This window comes from Loxodonta africana, chromosome 5 (assembly GCF_030014295.1).
Source record: "Loxodonta africana isolate mLoxAfr1 chromosome 5, mLoxAfr1.hap2, whole genome shotgun sequence".
Classification (NCBI taxonomy): domain Eukaryota; kingdom Metazoa; phylum Chordata; class Mammalia; order Proboscidea; family Elephantidae; genus Loxodonta; species Loxodonta africana.
In genome coordinates this window covers 2,029,969-2,050,750 of record NC_087346.1, presented here as the reverse complement: position 1 = coordinate 2,050,750, position 20,782 = coordinate 2,029,969, and the positions used below count along the sequence as shown (strand labels likewise).

The 20,782-nt window shown below is 39.5% G+C and overlaps 1 protein-coding gene across 6 annotated transcripts in view; it reads left to right on the top strand.

Annotated features, from left to right (window-relative positions):
- NAA15 (N-alpha-acetyltransferase 15, NatA auxiliary subunit) overlaps positions 1 to 20,782 on the top strand; it is a 75,466-nt gene continuing 54,684 nt past the window's right edge. For 2 of the 6 annotated variants that reach the window (XM_010590566.3, XM_064285308.1), the window contains exon 1: positions 1 to 336. In XM_010590566.3, coding sequence (XP_010588868.1) covers positions 283 to 336 — 54 coding nt within the window. In that variant the 5' untranslated portion in view covers positions 1 to 282. Of the gene's footprint in view, positions 337 to 705; positions 15,514 to 16,401; positions 16,501 to 20,782 lie in introns of those variants that run through there. The other 4 variants (XR_010322003.1, XM_064285309.1, XR_010322002.1 and 1 more) reach the window with 4 other exon arrangements.

Genomic DNA, 20,782 nt, shown 5'->3' with positions numbered 1-20,782 from the left:
TTTTGGCTGCCTCTGTCGGTCTGTTCAGTTACCACGTGAACCGCCGACAGAGACCCGTGGGGCGGGGGGAGGCGGCAGCAGCGTTAAGTGAGAAAAGGAAAAAGACAGCGACGGGAAAGGGGTGTCCGGTTAGGGCGACGTGGCGATACCCAAGGCTTAGGGGCGGCGGCGGATCGTGGTATTCTAGGCTGAAGCAACCAAGGAACGGCGGCGGCGGCGGCGGTCGGACAAACAGCCTGACCGAGCCGGGTGGTGGCGGGAGCAGCGGGAGGAGCCGGAACGATGCCGGCCGTGAGCCTCCCGCCCAAGGAGAACGCGCTCTTCAAGCGGATCTTGGTAAGTGCGAGGCTCCGGACAAGCAGTGGGTAGGGTTTAGCTCGAACCCGGCCCTGTCACTCCTAACATCGGCCCGGCGGGCACCGAGCCACCCCGTCGGGACTCCGCCTTCGGACTCCTAGTCCTACCGAAGGCACTCCCTCGTTGCCTCCCTCTGGATCCCACTTGGGCCCCCGCGCTGGCACCACAGGCTACCCTGTCGTCCCCTCGCTTCGGGGGCCCTGGTTCTAGACTAGGCCCGACCTACCGGCTTCTAGAGTGCCGGCTTTCCTCGGCTGCGGGCGCAGATCGGCGCCGCCCGGCCTGGAGCTGGGCAGCGGGCGGCACGGACAGGAGCCGCGGCCCGGGTGGTGCGGGAGCCCTGCCACCAGGCCGGGGCATCCGTGGAAGGAACAGGTGGCGCCGACGCAGCGCGGCTCATTCATTGCCTAAGCGCGGCGCTCCCTGGGTCGTCCCTCCCTCCCTCTTCCCTTCTCTTGGGATTCACCTGTCCCCGCCCGGCCGGGTCACTGAACGAGGTGTGAGGGGAGGAAGGAGTCCAGCGGAGGAGGGGAAGACTCGCGAATGACTGCCTCCAGCAGTTGGTGGCACACTTCAGACTGCTGCTCCTTGGCCTGTCTTGTTCCCTCCTTTCTGGAGTAAGGGAAGAGCATTTATTTCTTAGTTTCCGAGCGGGAAACAGCCGCACCCCATCACCCCTCGGGAGGTGGGGCCCATCGCGAGGGGGCGGTCCGGTAGGAAGTAAAAAGTTATCAGTCTTTAGTACTAGACACAGACTTTTCAAGTGTGTAACGCTAGGGAGAAAACTTAGCATCAGAGAAAAGAGAATGTGAGAACTTTTGCGATGGAGCTTGTTTAGTTAGGCTAGCTCAAACATATTTCCTACCTTTCTAACATGTTCAGTTTGCCTTTTTAAAAAAACCTTTAACGCAGTGATGTTTGGAGGACTGTTAACATTGTCGAGTGTGGCCTGTAGCCTTGGCGCTATAATTAATACATTGTAGCATGTTTTTTGGCATTTTAGCGTGTGGGTTGCCCTTTTCATGCAAACATTTTTTTAATGAAAGAATTAACTGTATTTGCGCAGCTTAAGACTTAAAATTTGGGGCGTGTGTTATAGAAGTGTTAGTTTTCTCTCCTATAATTAGAATTTATTTTATTTGTTTGAAAAAAATGGAAGTACTTTGGGGATTCAGTTTTCCTACAAATAAAAAAGTGATCTATGTCGAACTTTGTTATTACAAAAATATCCATGTGCCCAATATATCTAGTTAATTCATGTTGAAAAACATGAGCAAGTCATGTCTAAAACTGTGTAACTCTTGATTAACTTGAAATCCTTATTTTTTCTTTTAGGACTAAGTGGAGTGTAGGTGGAACTGTTGCATAGTTTTACAACATCAGTTTATTTACTTTTAAACATTTTAAAAGACTAATTGACTAATTGGTGTGTAGGACTATTTAGGATAGCTTTAGGAATTTTTAGGATAGCAATTTATCTTTAATCTCCTCCAACTCTTTATATTGAAAAAATTCAAACTGAAAAAGGAAGAGTGCAAGGAACACTCATAAGTCTTTTACCTAAGTTTAATAAACATTTTGCCATATATGCTTTCTTTCCTTATATATGTAAAACATATAAGGTGCAGACATAATACTTCATCCCATAATATTTTAGCAAACTTCTCCTAAGAAGGACATTTTCCTGTTTAACTGTAGTACCATTAACAATTATTCCCTGTATTGCCTAATATCCAGTTGGTATTCAGATTTTCACATTTGTTTGGGTAGCACTTTTTTAAAATAAAACTATTGCAATAGTTGTACATTCATACATAGTCATAAGAAATAATATCTTTTAATCTTTACCCAATTCTCCCCAATACTGATGCCTTCCAAAACCGTAGTTCAATGTCACAACATTGATACAATCTACCAAATCTTATTCAGATTTCCCCAATTTTACTTGTGCTCATTTGTGTGTATTTAGTTTTGTGCAGTGTTATCACATGTAGATTCTATACCCACCACTGGCACAATCAAGATACATGTAACAGTTCATTCGGCTCAAGAATCCCTGTGTTGCCTTTTTAGAACCACAACCACCTCCCTCCCACTCCCTTTGCCCCTCAACCTCTGGCATCCACTAATCTGTTCTCTATTTCTATAATTTTGTCATTTTAAGAATGTTTAATAAAAGGAATCATACAGTATATAACTTTTTGGAATTAGCCTTTTTTTATTCAACACAATTGCCTTGCACTTCACCCAGGTCGTTGTCTGTATCGATAGTTTATTCCTTTTTATTGCTGATTAGTAGTCTCTGATATGGATGTACCACAGTTTGTTTAACCAGTCATAGGATAGCAAGTTTTGATTAAGTATCTAAAGCAATAATTTTAGTTGTGAAGGAGGGTAAAAGCTTTAAATTCCTTGCTAAAATCAAAGTGCTAAAAAATTTATTGTGATAAAAAAAAATTTATTGTGATAAGGCATATGCAAAAGATAAAGAAGTTCTGAGAAATTTGAAAATCAGTAAATGAAGAAAGGGGAATATAATGTCCTTATTGATCTCTTACATTAGAAATGAAGAAAATGTTACTAACCGAAAGGATAGTTAGCATTTGCTTTTCTGAAAGCTTCTGCTTCGTCAGCTTTTATAGTAATTTGTTATGTTTTTAAGCTCCCCCCCGCCCAATAATCAGAAAAACTGGACATACCCTGTTGTTTGTTGTTGTTAGGTGCCATCAAGTCGGTTCCGACTCATAGCGACCAGAGCTCTGTACGACAGAACAAAACACTGCCCGGTCCTGTGCCATCTTCTCAATCGTTCCTGTGTTTGAGCCCATTGTTGCAGCCACTGTGTCAATCCATCTCATTGAGGGTCTTCCTCTTTTTTGCTGACCCTGTATTTACCTAGCATGATGTCCTCTATGGACTGATCCCGCCTGATAACATGTCAAAAGTACATAAAACACTAAGTCCTGCCGTGCTCTCTTCCAAGTAGCACTCTGGCTGTACTTCTACCAAGACAGACTTGTTTGTTCTTCTGACCATTAAAAACCAAACCCGTTGCTGTTGAGTAGATTCTGACTCGTAGTGACCCTATAGGACAGAGTAGAGTACCCCTTAGGGCTTCCAAGGAGTGGCTGGTGGAGTCCAACTGCTGATCTTTTGCTTTGCAGCTGAGCTTTTAATCACTGGGCCACCAGGGCTCTGTTCTGTCAGTCCATGGTATATTCAGTATTCTCCGACACAATATTCTCTGAGACACAATATTCTCTGTCGATACTGTAATTAAAAGACATCAGTTCTTCTTCCGTTTTCCTTATTCATTGCCCAGCTTTCACATGCATATGAGGCGGTTAAAAATACCGTGGCTTGGGTCAGGGGCACCTTAGTGCTCAAAGTGACATCTTTGCTTTTTAACACTTTAAAAGAGGTCTTTTGTAGCACATTAATCCTAATACCTTTAATCAAGTGTTGCTTGGTCAGTGTTTTGAAATCATTACAGCGGCATTCAAGTTTTAAGCTGTTTATTTCTTAGTGGTACCATACTTGTTTTTAGTAAACTTAAGTAGGAGATGAAATTATTTGTAATTTTTTTTTTTAATTGAGACCTCAATTTCAAATTAATGAAGAATGTTTTTACCTTAATTTTTCGATAGCAATTAGGGTTAGACATTAGCTTGCAAAAAATTCATAGTTATTACAGTGAATTTATCTGACTTGATGTAGTCTAATATCTGAAATTCAATTTTGTTACATATTTGTCTCATCTTTTTTTTCCAAATTACTCTAAGTGCACTTTTTAGAGTCCTTCTTAATTCTCACTCTTTTCAAGGTAGGGGATATTTTTATTAAGGAGACAGACTAAGATTAAGGTTAAGCAACTTGCTCAAGCTAAGCAGCTAGTGTTAGAGTCAGGAAACAAACTTTGTTTTTCCAGTGACGGTTACACCATAGCTGTCTAGTGCTAACCTGCTTTTGAGGTGGCGGGGTTGCCGGGGGGAGGTGTGAAGGGAAGAGAGTTCTTTGTTAGGTAGAAGAGTTGTAATAATTATTAGGTTGAACGTATTATAGGTAAAGAACTTCATTAGATTTATTGCCTTGGAGAAAGTGGTGTTTACAGTAAAGGATAGGTTAGATTTAGTTGCAAATGAAAGTAAAATTGAGAATTTTTAACAGGTAGGTTTCCTTATGCACATGGAAGGTCAGTTGATTTAAACTAAATTTCTTTGTGACACAATTCTAGTTTTGCAACTAAACGTGCACAGTAGCTTGAAATTAGTTTTAATAGACTTTGCCTGTACTGCATGTGTTTAAAATATGACAAAGAACAAAAAATGGAAATACGGCATTAGTTTGTGAAATCACTTCTTTTGTACATAGTAGGTAAGCATATATTTCACTTAGAATACATTTCTGTTTTAAGGTATACTAGAAAATGAAATGCAGTTTTGCGGTAATGCAAATATAAAAACCACAATGCATTTTTCAAAAGGCCTGTAAAATTCTAGTAAGTAAAAAGCCATTTGATCAAAGTGTGTGTGTGTTTGTTTACTTTTTAATTTCTGCCCTAAATTCTTTCTGGCTTGAGGTGTAGTATGAATGAGCAAATTATATTTTTGTTTTGAATTGACAAAGCATATTTTTAAATATTGTGTCAGAGACCTGAAATGTTTTCAAAAAAGGATTCTTATGGGTCAGGTGAGTAGGTTAAAAATACTTGCTTGAGCAGATTATTTGGGGGAATAACATATTCTGGTTAAAAAAAAAAGAATACAGTTGTAGTTTTCAATCGCAAACCAGAGCTGTTGTGTTTGAATTGATTCCAACTCATAGCGACCCTGTGGGACAGAGTAGAACTGCCCCATAAGGTTTCCAGGGAGCAACTGGTGGATTTGAACTGTCAGCCTTTTAGTTGGCACCCAAGTTGCTAACCACTGCACCACCAGGACTATAGAAGTAGACAAAACTACATTTTTAGAAAAGTAGACAAAAGCTTAAGGCTCTGGATTTAATGTTTGATTCTGTAGGTATTTCAAAGTCTTGCATCCTCCAGGGTCATTATTGGTACTCACACGAATTATTTGATGATAATAGACTTGCCATCCCAACTATGGCTTTGAGCCACAGGTTAAAGGACAGTCCCCAGACATGATGCACTGCGTGTCTGGAGCACTGGAGAGCTACTGGGTGACCTGTCTCAAATGAAGTGTATCTTTTTCCTTAGTGTGCATTCTTATTTCCTGTAGTATTTCTGTTCCTGATGGCATTGATTCAAATATATCATTCTTGTTCATAAAAGCATTTTTGGACATAGAAATTTAGGTTATATAAAAGATCATATACAAAAAAAGATCATATACAAAGGGCCCCCACGTGTCTGTCACTTTGTCGTACTCTGGGGGCTTGTGTGTTGCTGTGATGCTGGAAGCTATGCCACCGGTATTCAGATACCAGCAGGGTCACCCATGAAGGACAGGTTTCAGCTGAGCTTCCAGACTAAGACAGACTAGGAAGAAGGACCCGGCAGTCTACTTCTGAAAAGCATTAGCCAGTGAAAACCTTATGAATAGCAGCGGAACATTGTCTGATATAGTGCCGGAAGATGGGCCCCCCAGGTTGGAAGGCACTCAAAAGATGACTGGGGAAGAGCTGCCTCCTCAAAGTAGAGTCAACCATAGTGACGTGGATGGAGTCAAGCTTTCAGGACCTTCATTTGCTGATGTGGCACGACTCAGAATAAGAAGAAACAGCTGCAAACATCCATTAATAATCAGAACCTGGGATGTACGAAGTATGAATCTAGGAAAATTGGAAACGGTCAAAAATGAAATGGAATGCATAAACATCGATATCCTAGGCATTAGTGAGCTGAAATGGACTGGTACTGGCCCTTTTGAATTGGACAATCATAAAGTCTGCTGTGCTGGGAATGGCAACTCAAAGAGGAATGGTGTTGCATTCATCGTCAAAAGAACGTTTCAAGATCTATTCTGAAGTACAATGCTGTCAGTGATAGGATAATATCCGTACGCCTACAAGGAAGACCAGTTAATACGACTATTATTCAAATTTACGCACCAACCACTAGGGCCAAAGATAAGAAATAGAAGATTTTTATCAGCTGCTGCAGTCTGAAATTGATCGAACATGCAATCAAGACGCATTGATAATTACTGGTGATTTTAATTCGAAAGTTGGAAACAAAGAAGAAGGATCAGAGGTTGGAAAATATCGCCTTGGTGATAGAAACAATGCCGGAGACCGAATGATAGAATGAATGAATTTTCTTCATTGCAGATACCTTCTTTCACCAACATAAAGAGCGACTATACACATGGACCTCGCCAGATGGAGCACACAAATCAAACTGACTACATCTGTGGAAAGAGACGATGGAAAAGCTCAATATCATCAGTCAGAACAAGGCCAGGGGCCGACTGTGGGACAGACCATCAGTTGCTCCTATGCAAGTTCAAGCTGAAACTGAAGAACATCCGAGCAAGTCCAGGAGAGCCAAAATATGACCTTGAGTATATCGCACCTGAATTTAGAGACCATCTGAAGAATAGATTTGATGCATTGAACAGTGGTGACCGCAGACCAGACGAGTTGTGGAATGCCATCAAGGACATCATCCATAAAGAAAGCAAGAGGTCACTGAAAAGACAGGAAAGAAAGAAAAGACCAAGATGGATGTCAGAGGAGACTCTGAAACTTGCTCTTGAGCGCCGAGCAGCTAAAGCAAAAGGAAGAATTGATGAAGTAAAAGAACTGAAAAGAATATTTCAAAGGGCCTCTCCAGAAGACAAAGTAAAGTATTGTAACGACATGTGCAGAGAGCTGGAGATGGAAAACCAAAAGGGAAGAACGCGCTCGGCGTTTCTCAAGCTGAAAGAACTGAAGAAAAGATTCAAGCCTCGAGTTGCAATAGTGAAGAATTCCATGGGGAAAATATTAAACGACGCAGGAAGCATCAAAAGACGATGGGAGGAATACACAGAGTCATTATACCAAGAGGAATTAGTCGATATTCAACCATTTCAAGAGGTGGGATATGATCAGGAACCGATGGTACTGAAGGAAGAGGTCCAAGCTGCTCTGAAGGCATTGGCGAAAAACAAGGCTCCAGGAATTGATGGAATATCAATTGAGATGTTTCAACAAACAGATGCAGCGCTGGAGGTGCTCAGTCTTCTATGGCAAGAAATATGGAAGACAGCTTCCTGGCCAACTGACTGGAAAAGATCTGTATTTATGCCTATTCCCAAGAAAGGTGATCCAACTGAATGTGGAAATTATAGAACAATATCGTTAATATCACACAGAAGCAAAATTTTGCTGAAGATCATTCAAAAATGGCTGCAGCAGTATATCAACAGGGAACTTGCAGAAATTCAGGCCAGTTTCAGAAGAGGCCGTGGAACCAGGGATATCATTGCTGATGTCAGATGGATCCTGGATGAAAGCAGAGAATACCAGAAAGATGTTTACCTGTGTTTTATTGACTATGCAAAGGCATTTGACTCTGTGGATCATAACAAACTATGGATAACATTGTGAAGAATGGGAATTCCAGAACACTTAATTGTGCTCATGAGGAACCTTTACATAGATCAAGAGGCAGTTGTTTGGACAGAACAAGGGAATACTGATTGGTTTGAAGTCAGGAAAGGTGTGCTTCAGGGTTGTATTCTTTCACCATACCTATTTAATCTGTATGCTGAACAAATAATCCGAGAAGCTGGACTATATGAAGAAGAACCGGGCATTAGGATTGGAGGAAGACTCATTAACAACCTGCGTAATGCAGATGACACAACCTTGCTTGCTGAAAGTGAAGAGGGCTTGAAACACTTACTAATGAAGATCAAAGACGACAGCCTTCAGTATGGACTGCACCTCAACATAAAACAAAAATCCTCACAACTGGACCAATGAGTAACATAATGATAAAGGGAGAAAAGATTGAAGTTGTTCAGGATTTCGTTTTACTTGGATCCACAATCAACAGCCACAGAAGCAGCAGTCAAGAAATCAACAGACGCATTGCATTGGGTAAATCTGCTGCAAAGGACCTCTTGAAAGTGTTGAAGAGCAAAGATGTCACCTTGAAGACTAAAGTGTACCTGACCCACGCCGTGGTATTGTCAATCACATCATATGCATGTGAAAGCTGGACAATGAATAAGGAAGACTGAAGAAGAATTGACGCCTTTGAATTGTGGTGTTGGCGAAGAATATTGAATATACCATGGACTGCCAAAAGAACAAACAGATCTGTCTTGGAAGAAGTGCGGCCAGAATGCTCCTTAGAGGCAAGGATGGCAAGACTGTGTCTTACATACTTTGGACGTGTTGTCAGGAGGGATCAGTCCCTGGAGAAGGACATCATGCTTGGCAGAGTACAGGGTCAGCAGAAAGAGAAAGACTTTCAATGAGGTGGATTGACACAGTGGCTGCAACAGTGAGCTCAAGCATAACAAGGGTTGTAAGGATGGTGCAGGACAGGGAAGTGTTTTGTTCTGTTGTGCATAGGGTCACTATGAGTTGGAACTGACTCGACGGCACCTAACAACAACAGCATACAAAGAGTTATATACTGAAAAATTTCTTCCCCAAATACGTGCGTGGCTCACTTCCTCTCATTTCTTTTAGGACTCTGTTCAAATGTCCTGTAAATATTGTAGAGACTTTAATTGACCATATGCTCCCCAGTCTTATTTTTCTCCCCTGCTTTATTTTTCTTCGTATTACTTATCGCCATCTGAGATTTATTTGTATGTTTATATGTCTTATGCAATTAAAGTGTAATTTTCATGAAGATAGGAGCTTTTTGAACTGTGAACTACTTGTGTCTGCATGTTAGAATGATGTACATACAGATGTTTTATAAATATTTGTTGTATGAAATGACCATTAAAACAGTGATTACAGGGCAGGAGAAGAAAATCTTTGGATTATGTGCTAGCATAAAGATATTTGAGAAGAGAGGTAAACTGGGCTGTGGCGTTGCAGAGCACATTATTACGAAAGGTAATTGTAGGATATTGGGCAGAACCTGTATTATCAGGTAGGACCTTGGAAGTTTCATTTGTGAATGAATCATAATATTTCTTTACATGGCTTTCTTCTCGTCACAAAAGCCTAGTAAGAGGGAGGTCTTATTTTTGGACTCGACGGCACTGGGTTGCTGGGTGTTTGCTTGTTTTAGCATTGGAGGAAAACGGCACCCAAAGGAAATGAGTTTGTTGCGAGGCCCCTGCTGAATCACAGTCTCAGTAGGGCTTCGTCGTCTGTAGTTTTATAAAGCCGTACAACTGATTTGACACAGTCAAGGTTGAGGACCACTGTATATGACCACGTGAAACAGGAATATAAAATGGAAAAAAAAATCATAGTTTCAAGTTGTTTTATGAGTGTAGTTTCTGGGAAAAAAAAATTTTAAATCAAGTTGAGTTCGTGGAGTTTGGAAAGGTATGCTGGGATGTTGGTGTGGGAGTGCAAGCCACTTAGCTAATCAGTAAGCTTAATCAGCCATTAGCATTCACATCTAAAAACAGCTTTACTCTCTATAGACAATAACTCTATCGAAGCGAGAAAAACTTAGTTTCTTAGTATAAAATGGTTCTGAAAGAATGTCGGTTGCCAGTGCTGATGGTGAGACAAGAAAGTGAAGAGCTTTACGAGAGTGGTGATTCTTAGTATAAATATTGTGTATTGTGGTGTTGGAGGGATTTTATGCTGTGTTTGTAGTCTTAATTCAGGGGGATTTCCCTGCAATGTTAGCTGTACGCTTATATCTAAGTCATTTTGTGCTGCGTGTTGTGCAAAATTACATTGTATTGAAGTTGTAACTTAAAAAAATGAGCTTAACTTGTTGTATTTAGTCCCCCCTCCATAAGCTATGAATTATAATACTACTTACTTAATGTGGAATTAAAATAATTTCTTAAATTTTTCATTTAATAAAAATGATCTTTGTTTTTTGCCATTTGAAAGTAAAATAAAAATTACAGTGTAGAAATAAATGATATGGACGTTAGTAGTTTTCTTACCTGGTATATGTTACTCAACTGAGATTTTTTTATTTGTATAATGTGAACAAATCTTCAGTTGCAGTAATTTGAAATTTCTATTAAGGCCTACTGGGAAACCTATAATCTTGTTTGAAGTCAGTAATATTTGTAATCTTGTAGATTCCATTTGATTTTGTTACGGAGGAGATTATTTAACTTTCCTCTATAGCATCTGTGAAGAGTTGTTTTATCTGAGTGTATGTAAAAGGAGAAATGAAAGTTTGCTTTAAAAAATGCAGACCTAAAAAAGCCTTAGAGTTGGCCATCTACTTGCACACGTGGCTGGCGTTCCAATATAACAAAATATTTTTTTTTTTACATGATAACGTCTTACAGTTTATATGCTACTCTTTGTTTTTCAGGGAGAGCTCACTAAAGATTGCAAGATCTCCTTTGGTTATCAGTACTTGAGGCTGAGTCAGAGTCTTTAAGAAGGGAGAAATGAAGTAAACTGACATATATTGAACGTCTGTTTTGAGCCAGATTTTATGCCAGGCTTTTTACATGTTAACTGATAGAATCCTTGCAACACTCTTTTGAGGGAATTATAAGTGCAGCTAGTATTCGTGATTACATTGTTCAAAATTTACTTCTGTTTGCTTTTTATACAGTCAGTCCTGATATATCAGGACATGTGGGTTCCTGAAAGCCACTGTGCTAGGCAGAATTACTCATTAAAAACCATAGGATTTATGGGGAAAATGGGTTCGGACACAGCACTCAAAACCTTCATTAGTGACAGATTAAGAACAAAGATAGAATCTAATAAAAATGGCAGCACAGTTTTGTATATGTCAGATGGTTAACAAATACATAAATACTACAATAAATACAGCATTTGTACCTTGAAAAAGACCTGCAGTTTGCTTGTGAAAGTGGGCATTGAAAGAATTGCAGCTTGTGAGTTATTGTGAAGTGGTTGAAGGAGGTTATCTGACACCTGACAGAAAGTTAAAACACCAGATGTAGATGGGTGTGGCTCATAACACACAAGGTGAACTGAAGTGGTAGATGTTTGAGGTGTGTGCATATGTGCTATGTTTTCCTCTTTGGCTGGTTTCAGCTCAGTGCAGTTTTCTACGTTCACCTAGTTTCTGAAGCAAACATGAAATATGACATACATTGTGCTCAGACTGTTTGGTAATATCTCAATAGTGTTGTAGCAAATGGGTGTTTTCAAAACAAGTGTTATAGTAAGAACTAACTACATTATCTTACATAGTGATGTAGAGATCACATAATCAGTGTTTGGTTAGCTCTTACTTTACTCTGGAGCCCTGGTGGCGGCGTGGCTAAGAGCTCGGTTGCTAACCAAAACACCGGCGGCTTGAATCCACCAGCTGCCCTTTAGAAACTGTATGGGGTACCTCTACTGTGTCCTGTAGGGTCGCTCTGAGTCGGAATTGACTCGATGGCAGTGGGTTTGGTTTGAGTTTTCCTTTACTCTGGACTCCCTGGATAGTTCATTCATTTTACATGCTCGGCTGCAAACTGAAAGGTTGGTGGCTCGAGTTTACCCATAGGTGCCTCAGAAGAAAAGTGTAGCGATCTTTTTCTGAAAATTAGCCATTGAAAACTCTATGGGGCACAGTTCTACTTTGACACACAGGGTCCCTTGAGTCGGAGCGGACTCGACGGCAACTGATTTTCTTTTTCCTTACTCTGAAGTATGGCCTTTTACTAAGCCAGGGCCCTATTCTTGTATCTAGTACCTGAGACCATGTCACATTTTTTGCCATCCTCATTGCTGCTACCACTGAATGATAATGAAGGAGACTTAAGCCTCTTCCAACTATTTTTTCTTTGTTAGAAACTTTATACCTAGAGTATCAAAAGTTTCACTCTAATTCATTCTAAAGATTTTTGTGGAGAGGCTAAGAAATGTTTTAAAACCAAAGAAATAAAATATTATGCATTTGCTCAATTTGTGTTTTTTTTCCTAATTATTGTACTTTAGATGAAGGTTTACAGAACAAACTAGCTTCTCATTAAACAATTAGTATACATATTGTTTTGTGACTTTGGTTACGAGCCCCATGACACGTCAACACCTTCTCAACCTTGAGTTCCCTATTACCAGCTTTCCTGTCCCCTCCTGCCTTCTCGTACTTGCCCATGGTCTGGTGTGCCCCTTAAGTATTCTCCTGTTTTATGGGCCTGTCTAATCTTTGGCTGAAAGGTGAACCTCAGAAGTGACTTCATTACTGAGCTAAAATGGTGTCCAGAGGCCATACTCTCGGATTTCTCCAATCTCTGTCAGGGCAGTAAGCCTGGTCTTTTTTTGTGAGTTAGAATTTTGTTCTACATTTTTCTCCAGCTCTGTCCAGGACCCTCTTTTAATGATCCCTGTCAGGGCAGTTGGTCGTGGTAGCTGGGCACCATCTAGTCGTGCTGGACTTGCTCTGGTGGAGGCTGTGGTAGTGGTGGTCCATTAGTCCTTTGGACTAGCCTTTCCCTTGTGTCTTTGGTTTTCTTCATTCTCCCTCGTTCCACATGGGGTGAGACCAGTGGAATAGCTTAGATGGCCACTCACAGGCTTTTAAGGCTAAAGTAGAATGTAGAAAATCAATTTGTGTTTTGAAACAATTTTGATCCTAAAAGGAAGAGAAGCCAGGTGTGAAAAGAACTATAGATTCAGAGCTGGAAAGTCTGGGTTTGAATCCTTGCTCTCTGTTTGTTTGTTTTGATTTTTTGGGATCACTTAGCTTCTTTAGGAACTCTGGTGGCACGGTGGTTAAGAGCTTGGCTGCTAACCAAAAGGTCGGCAGTTCAGATCCACCAGCCGCTCCTTGGAAACCCTATGGGGGCAGTTCTACTCTGTCCTCTAGAGTTGCTATGAGTCAGAATCAACTTGATGGTAACAGGTTTGGTTTTTGGTTTTTAGCCTCTCTAAGAGTCAGTTTACAAATCTGAGTACAAAGAAAAATATAATACTTCTTTGGCTTAGCTCACAGGGCATGTAATGAGATACGTGTGAAAGTGCCTGGCAAATGGTAAAGCGCATGTATTAGTACGTGCTGTGTTGTAGGTATAGTCTATTATGAACTTTGGCTTTTTTTTTTAATAACTTGACCTCATCTTTGTTTTATGTTATCCTTACTGTGTATTTTGTTTGATGGTGTTTTGCTTTATTTTTTGTATGTTTTTCTCTTTTTAGGAAGGTTTGTGTTTTTTCCTAGCCTGTTACTTTTATATTAATACTGTTTCAAAATTCCCTTAGACATCTTTTTTTCTTATTTAGGTGTCTACTATTTGGGTTGTCGTCTTTATTTTTTCTTATTTAGGTACCTACTATTTGGATTGTTGTCTTTAAATTAAATCCACTTAATCTTACCTCTTCTGTGTGACACAGTGAATGAGCTTAATCTACTTTCTTCTTTCCTGTTTTTTTTTTTTAAGTTATTTTTAATTTGTAGGAGCATATTATTTTACAGATGATTCTTGCGCAGCCATCAACACCTTTTTTTAGATTTACTTCTGTAATTAAATATAGTTAATACTCATTGGCTGACCTTTTGCTGATTTTTTTTCCTCCAATCATCTCTAATTTGGATGAAGCGCATCATCCCGTAGATTCTTCAGGAATGCTTGTGGAAGTAATTCTTGAGTTCTTACAAATTTGAACTGTTTCCCTATACCCTTGATATTCGAAGAAAAGTTTGGCTGGACATAAAATCTTTGGCTCACACCTTAAGTTTCTTGACAATATTGCCTTGCTGTTGTCTTGCTTGTATGTTGCCAATATCAACCTGATTTTCTTTTCTTTGTAGATGACTTGGTTTTTCTGCTTGGACATTGGAGGGTTTTTTCTTTATTTTTAAAATTAAATTGTTTTATAGGTTTATAGGTATGTTTCTCTGTGTTGACTATTCTGAGTAAATTTTCCACAGGTATGTGGTTTCAGCATGTAGACTGATGTTTTCTTTTAATTCAAGAAATTTTCCTGAATTACGGTTTGACTAATAGCTTTGTTCTATTTTAACATTCCCTTATTGTATTTTCTCTGCCTTTTTTTCTATATCACTTTTTCTTAGATTCTTTTCACTTCTGTTTCATTTGTTTGAGAACCATTCCTATTTTTATGTCTCTTCACAGCATATCTATTCTTTCTAGGGCATCTTCTAATTTAGTCTTCATTTTTGAGATGATTTTCTAGTATTTTTCTGTTTCTTTTCTGAGTCCAGTCTGTTCCCATTTTATATCTTCCTGTATTGTCCAATCTATTCTAAATTTTTGTATTTCTGATTTGGTGTGTTCTTTCATGTCTGCACAGTGATTAAGAGCTTTGGCAAGGTACAGCTGGTTGGCAGTCCGAATAATCTACCAGCTTCTCCTTAGAAACCCTATGGGGGCAGTTCTCTATCCTGGGGTCACTGAGTCGAAATCGATTCTATGATAAATTTTTTTTTTTAATGTCTGCATTCGTTACTTAATTATTTTTAATTTGCACAGTGTTGTATTGCATCTATACTGTTTAGATAGCGTAGTTTTTGCTATGTTCTTTATCTACCAAAAAGTTTTTTTACTTCTTGTAAGTAACTTGGTACGGATGCTAGTTTGTGCTAGATTTTATTTGTGCTAGATTTTCCTGGACTAGCAATATAGGCAATTTTATTTTTGGAACAGAGTTTGGATGGTTTACACAGTGTCTTAGTTCAAGACTACTGTCTTTTGTTGCCACAGTGAAATACTGTTTTTTAAATAAATGGCCTTCCCCACTTATAGTTCTGTCTTGTTTTAGTACGGTCCTTATATTCATTTGTTTTCTTCTTTCCCTTCACCTTCTTTAAGTGACACCTTCTCCTAAAATGCCACCCTCTCTCCCAAAAGTCTCTGCTAGGACTGACACCTTTAGTCCTCACTTTCTAAACCTTTTTTTTTTTTTTTTGATTCCTCAGTGGCCATTGGCTCTCATCATTTATATTTCAGATCTGCTGTCAGTACTTGCTCTCAGTATGGGACCCTCTCCTGAGGGAGAATCCTAGTTAATATTACATGTATTCACCCACCAGTAGGACCTTGATACATTCTTTTCTCTTTTGGACAGTTCCCATTGGAGCTTCGGTTTTGGATGTTTATACACTTACACGTAAGTTGGAGTTTGTAGTTGCTTCGTCTCTTCATAATACTGTGGGGGTGGCCTATGAGCGTTTTATATGCTCTTTTTCTTGGCCTGTATGGTTTTATGGGGATTCATGGAGTTTTTAGAAATTAAGAGGTAACCATTTTCCTATAAGATTTCATGTTTATTTTTATGTGCTATGCTTGAAAATAATAGTGGTTGCTTTAAAATCATCTATACTTTAGTTTTTGTGTAATTAAATAATTGATTATACTTGTTTCTCTGCCCTCATAGCTCCTTTGTTGCCTGCGAACTTGAGTGTTTCTCATTAAAATTGTCAGATTCTATTATATACCTGGCTCTCAATCATAGGTACATATCTTGAGTTTTGTTTAGTTTTTATTCTGTCCCTAGCATCAGGGTTCATAGTTTTTAGCATTCCTTTAGCAGAATTCTACTCATGGTAGTTAGTCGTCCTCCTTCGATTTTCTCTTCTGAAGTGACATAATTTAATGCCGAAAAAGAAAGGAAGAAAGATAAGATAAAATTAATCTGGCAGATTTCACACTTTATTAACAGGGATATGGCAGTATCCAGAAAGCAGGTAGTGATTATCACACTCAGTTTTGCTGATAGTAAGACCATACTTATAATTTTAACTTCTAGGCCCAAAACCTCCAGAGACTCCCTAATACTGATACACCACAAAAATATAGTATGAAATTCTCACAGACCTTTCTTATCTGTTTTGAAATTCATTCCTTGTTACTTTAAAAATATTAAGATACATTTTGTTTTGTGAAATACTGATAGATTTTTTTTAAATATCTTATTATTTGGAAAAATTAAAACTTAGCAACCCTGCTTCAATTCTCAATTTTTTTTTTGAAATTTTACTGGTTTTTTAAAATCCAGGAGTATGGGAACAATACCTGTTTCAACCTCAGAGCGTCAGAATGTCAAACGGACTTAAAGCATTCGTATAAGGAAGCTGGAAGAACAAAGATGTTCAGCGTGAGTGAGAGAAGACCGAACTCTTACAGAGCTGGGATCAGTAAGCAGAAGTTAGGCTTGGCTTAGCATTTCAAAGAGTGTTTAATGGTTAGGGAGCCCTGGTGCTACAGTGGTTAAAGCACTTGTCTGCCACCTGGAAGGCCAGTGGTTCAAACCCAGGAGCCACTCTGCAGGAGAAAGATGTGGCAGTCTGCTTCCATAAAAATTTACAGCCGTGGAATCTCTAAGGAGCAGTTCTAGTCTGTCCTGTAGGGCCATTATAAGTTGGAATCAGCTTGACGGCAGTGAGTTTTTTGGTTTTAATAGTTACTCAGTGAAAAAAAAGGATTGTGGTACCAATAGAGCAAGAGAGTGAACTGGCACCAGACAGTTGTTGCTATGTTCGAGTCCATTGTTGCAGCCACTATGTCAGTCCATCTCATTGAGGGTCTTCCTTTTTTTTGCTGTCTCTTTGTTTTACCTAGCATGATGTCCTTCTCCAGGGCCTGGTCCCTCCTGATAACATGTCCAGAGTACATGAGACCAAGTCTCGCCATCCTCCCTTCTAAGGAGCATTCTGGCTGTACATCTTCCAAGACAGATTTGTTCATTCTTTTGGCAGTTTTAGTCTTCACAAACACTGTAATTCAAAAGCATCAATTATTCAGTCTTTATTATTCGTCGTCCAGCTTTTGCATGCCTATGAGGCGATTGAAAATACCATGGCTTGGGTTAGGTGCACCTTAGTCCTCAATGATACATCTTTACTTTTTAACATTTTGAAGAGGTCTTTTGCTGCAAATTTTTCTATGCAAAATGTCATTTGATTTCTTGACTGCTGCTTCCAAGTGGGTGTTCATTGTGGGTCCAAGTGAAATGAAATCCTTGACAACTTCAGTCTTTTCTGTTTATCATGATGTTGCTTACTGACCCAGCTATGAGGATTTTTCTTTTCTTTATGTTGAGGTGTAATCCATATACACATGTAGTTCCCGATTTATGACGGGTTCCATTCCAACTAATTTGTTGTAAGCCAGCTCTGATAGAAATCGAATACCTCTTTTTTTTTCAAGTTTTTATTATTACTGCCTTTTTTTTATTTTAATCAGTATCTTTATCAGTCCTTTATAAATCCGATCTTTATTTGTCTTTGGGGATTGGAAACATTACATGGAAACTTGTAATTGTGTTTTAACAATGTACATATATACAGTCGTACATACATAAAACACAAATCATGAAAATTTACTCTGACAAAGAAGAGTTGAACAATGTTGGCATTTTGTCAGTTGTGGTAATAACTCCACTTGTAGAAGGTTCTGGATCATCTGCCTATCGACTTTAGCAAAGTGATCAGTGTTTAGACCCATGTTTTCAATCCACCAAAGCCTCTGATTTAGTTCAGAAAACTGTATATGGTAGTGTTTTGAATAGTAAATCATAAAATTAAACATTTGTGAGTGAATATCTGAGGATAATATCAGCAAATTACATGCTGCAACGTTGTATGTAGTACATATTACTAATGATAAGATGTACCAAAAAAAAAAAAAAAAAAAGATCATAAGTGCGGTTTGTCAGAATTCGAATACATTGTAAGTCGGGGGCCACCTGTAATGAACTTTCTTTTTTGTAATAGATCACTTTACATAGTTTTTATGGGTTTTTCACAGCTTGTCCAACTGTTCTATTTATGTAAGTAGCCAGCTGTCTTGGAGATTTCTTAACCTTTTTCATGTTCTTATTTGTGAAATTAGAAATCCTTTTTCTAGGAACATCGGTGGAATGATCCTCAATATTACTATGAAAGTTCTGTTTCTTTGTGGGTTTTGGATGCCGTGATTTATTAAATACTGATGCCTCATGGGTCCCTGGAGCCCTGGTGGTGAAGTGGTTAAGAGCTCCGGCTGCTAACTAAAAGGTCAGCAGTTCGAATCCACCAGCCACTCCTTGGAAGCCCTGTGGGGCAGTTCTCTGACCTGTAGGGTCACTATGAGTCAAAATCGACTCCACCTTGACTCCACTGCATGCAACAACAACATGGTTCTGTAGTGCCTCAACTCAGTCCCAGCGTTGATGAGCGGTGCTTGGACACCACAAGTACCCCCTTCTGCAATTCCTGTGACACAAATGTTAGACCTTTTGTTATTATTCTACAGGAGCCTGAGGCTTTGATCATTTTTTAAAAATACCTGTTTCCTCTCTTGTTCAGAGTGGGTACATTTTATTGATTCCATCTTCAGGTACACAGATTCTCTCTTCTGTTATCTCCATTCTGCTTTTGAGCCTTTACAGCGGTGTTTTTTTTGTTCGTTTGTTTGAGTGTTTCAAATTGTTTAGTATTTCTTGCACCAGCATTTTTATAATAGCTAATTTAAAGTCTTAAAATATCTGTGTCATCTCCGTGTTGGCATTTGTTGGTTGTCTTTTTCCATGAAAGTTGAGTTTTTCCTGTTTCTTCACATGCCTTATAATTTTGAATTTTATCCTAGATACTTTGAATATTATGTCATCAGACTCTCGGTCTTGTTTAAATCCTGTGAAGGAAGTTACTATTTCTGTTTTAGCAGCCAACCAGTCTGGTTAAATTCAGGCTGCAAGTTCCAGCTTTTCTGTGTGCTATGGTTCTAATGTCAGTTTCCAGTTTCTTGGCAGCCTTACTTGGGTCTGTCCTGCATACGTCCCACTCTGTAGCTGATTTGGGGTTTGGCCAGTGTACCTATTCATTGAGTTCTCAAAGTTTTTGGCATTGTAAATAGTATAAGATCCTTGAGTGCACAGTTCGGAGGTGAACCCAAGAACCCAAGAGTTCATAAATTACTTTGCAGGGTAGCTTTCCTGAGTTTCTCCTTCCCTGTGATGTTCCTGCTACTTCCCATTTCCTTAAGGCTTGTCTTTTCATTCTCTGGCTGAAATCTGAGGCTTTAGTTGCTCTTCTGTGCTGTATACTTCAGTGATGGTGCCCAATTCTGACTAGATCTTTTTAAAAAACCAGATTTTGGTCTCACTTTTTTCCTCTAATTTTCTATTTCGTTGATTCTACTCTTTATTATTTCTTCTGGTTGCTTTGGGTTTAATTTTCTCTTATTTTTCTTATTTCTTGAGGTGAGACCTTCTTTTATGATACAAGTTTTTTCCTCCCGACAGCGTTTACATTTTCCTCTTGTATCATTGTTGCTGTTGGGTGCTGTTGAGTCAATTTTGACTCATAGCGTCAGAGCCTATCTGACAGAGCAGAATTGTCTCATAGGGTTTTCTAGGCTGTGATCTTTATGGGAGCAGATTGCCAGGTCTTTCTTCCACAGAGCAGCTGTGTGGGTTCGAACGGCCAACCTTTCAGTTAGCAGCCGAGGGCTTAACCATTGCACCACCCGGGCTCCTCCCTTTATCATTACTTCTCAGCAGTTGGATTGTGGTGTGCCTTTTACATTCATTGCAGTGGCTCCAAATTCACTGTAGTATCAAATATTTTAAGCCTATATGGTTGACTTTTTATTTTAGGTATTTTACATTTTTGTGTTCTCGAATTTCCATTTTTTAATATTTTCGTTATTTCTTTTGAGATTTCCTATCTGTTTTCTGATTATGTTCATGTTTTCCTTTGCTTCTTTTGATATTACATCATGATAACTTTTTTAATTAATTTTTATTAAGCTTCAAGTGAACATTTACTATTCCAATCAGTCTGTCACATATAAGTTTACATACATCTTACTCCCTTCTCCCACTTGCTCTCCCCCATTGAGTCAGCCCTTTCAGTCTCTCGTTTCGTGCCAATTTTGCCATCTTCCCTCTCTCTCTATCTTCCCATCCCCCCTCCAGTCAAGAGCTGCCAACACTCTCTCCAGTGTCCACCTGATTTAATTAGCTCACTCTTCATCAGCATCTCTCTCCCCCGCGCTGACCAGTCCCTTTCATGTCTGAGGAGTTGTCTTCGGGGTTGGTTCCTGTCCTGTGCCATCAGAGGGTCTGGGGAGCATTGTCTCTGGGATTCCTCTAGTCGCAGTCATACCATTAAGTCTGGTCATTTTATGAGAATTTGGGGTCTGCATCCCACTGATCTCCTGCTCCCTCAGGGGTTGTCTGTTGTGCTCCCTGTCAGGGCAGACATCGATTGTGGCCGGGCACCCACTAGTTCTTCTGGTCTCAGGATGATGTAGGTCTCTGGTTCATGTGGCCCTTTCTGTCTCTTGGGCTCTTAGTTGTCATGTGACCTTGGTGTTCTTCCTTTGCCTTTGCTCCAGGTGGGTTGAGACCAATTGTAATCATGATAACTTTTAAAGCATTTGCCTGCTGCTTCCAT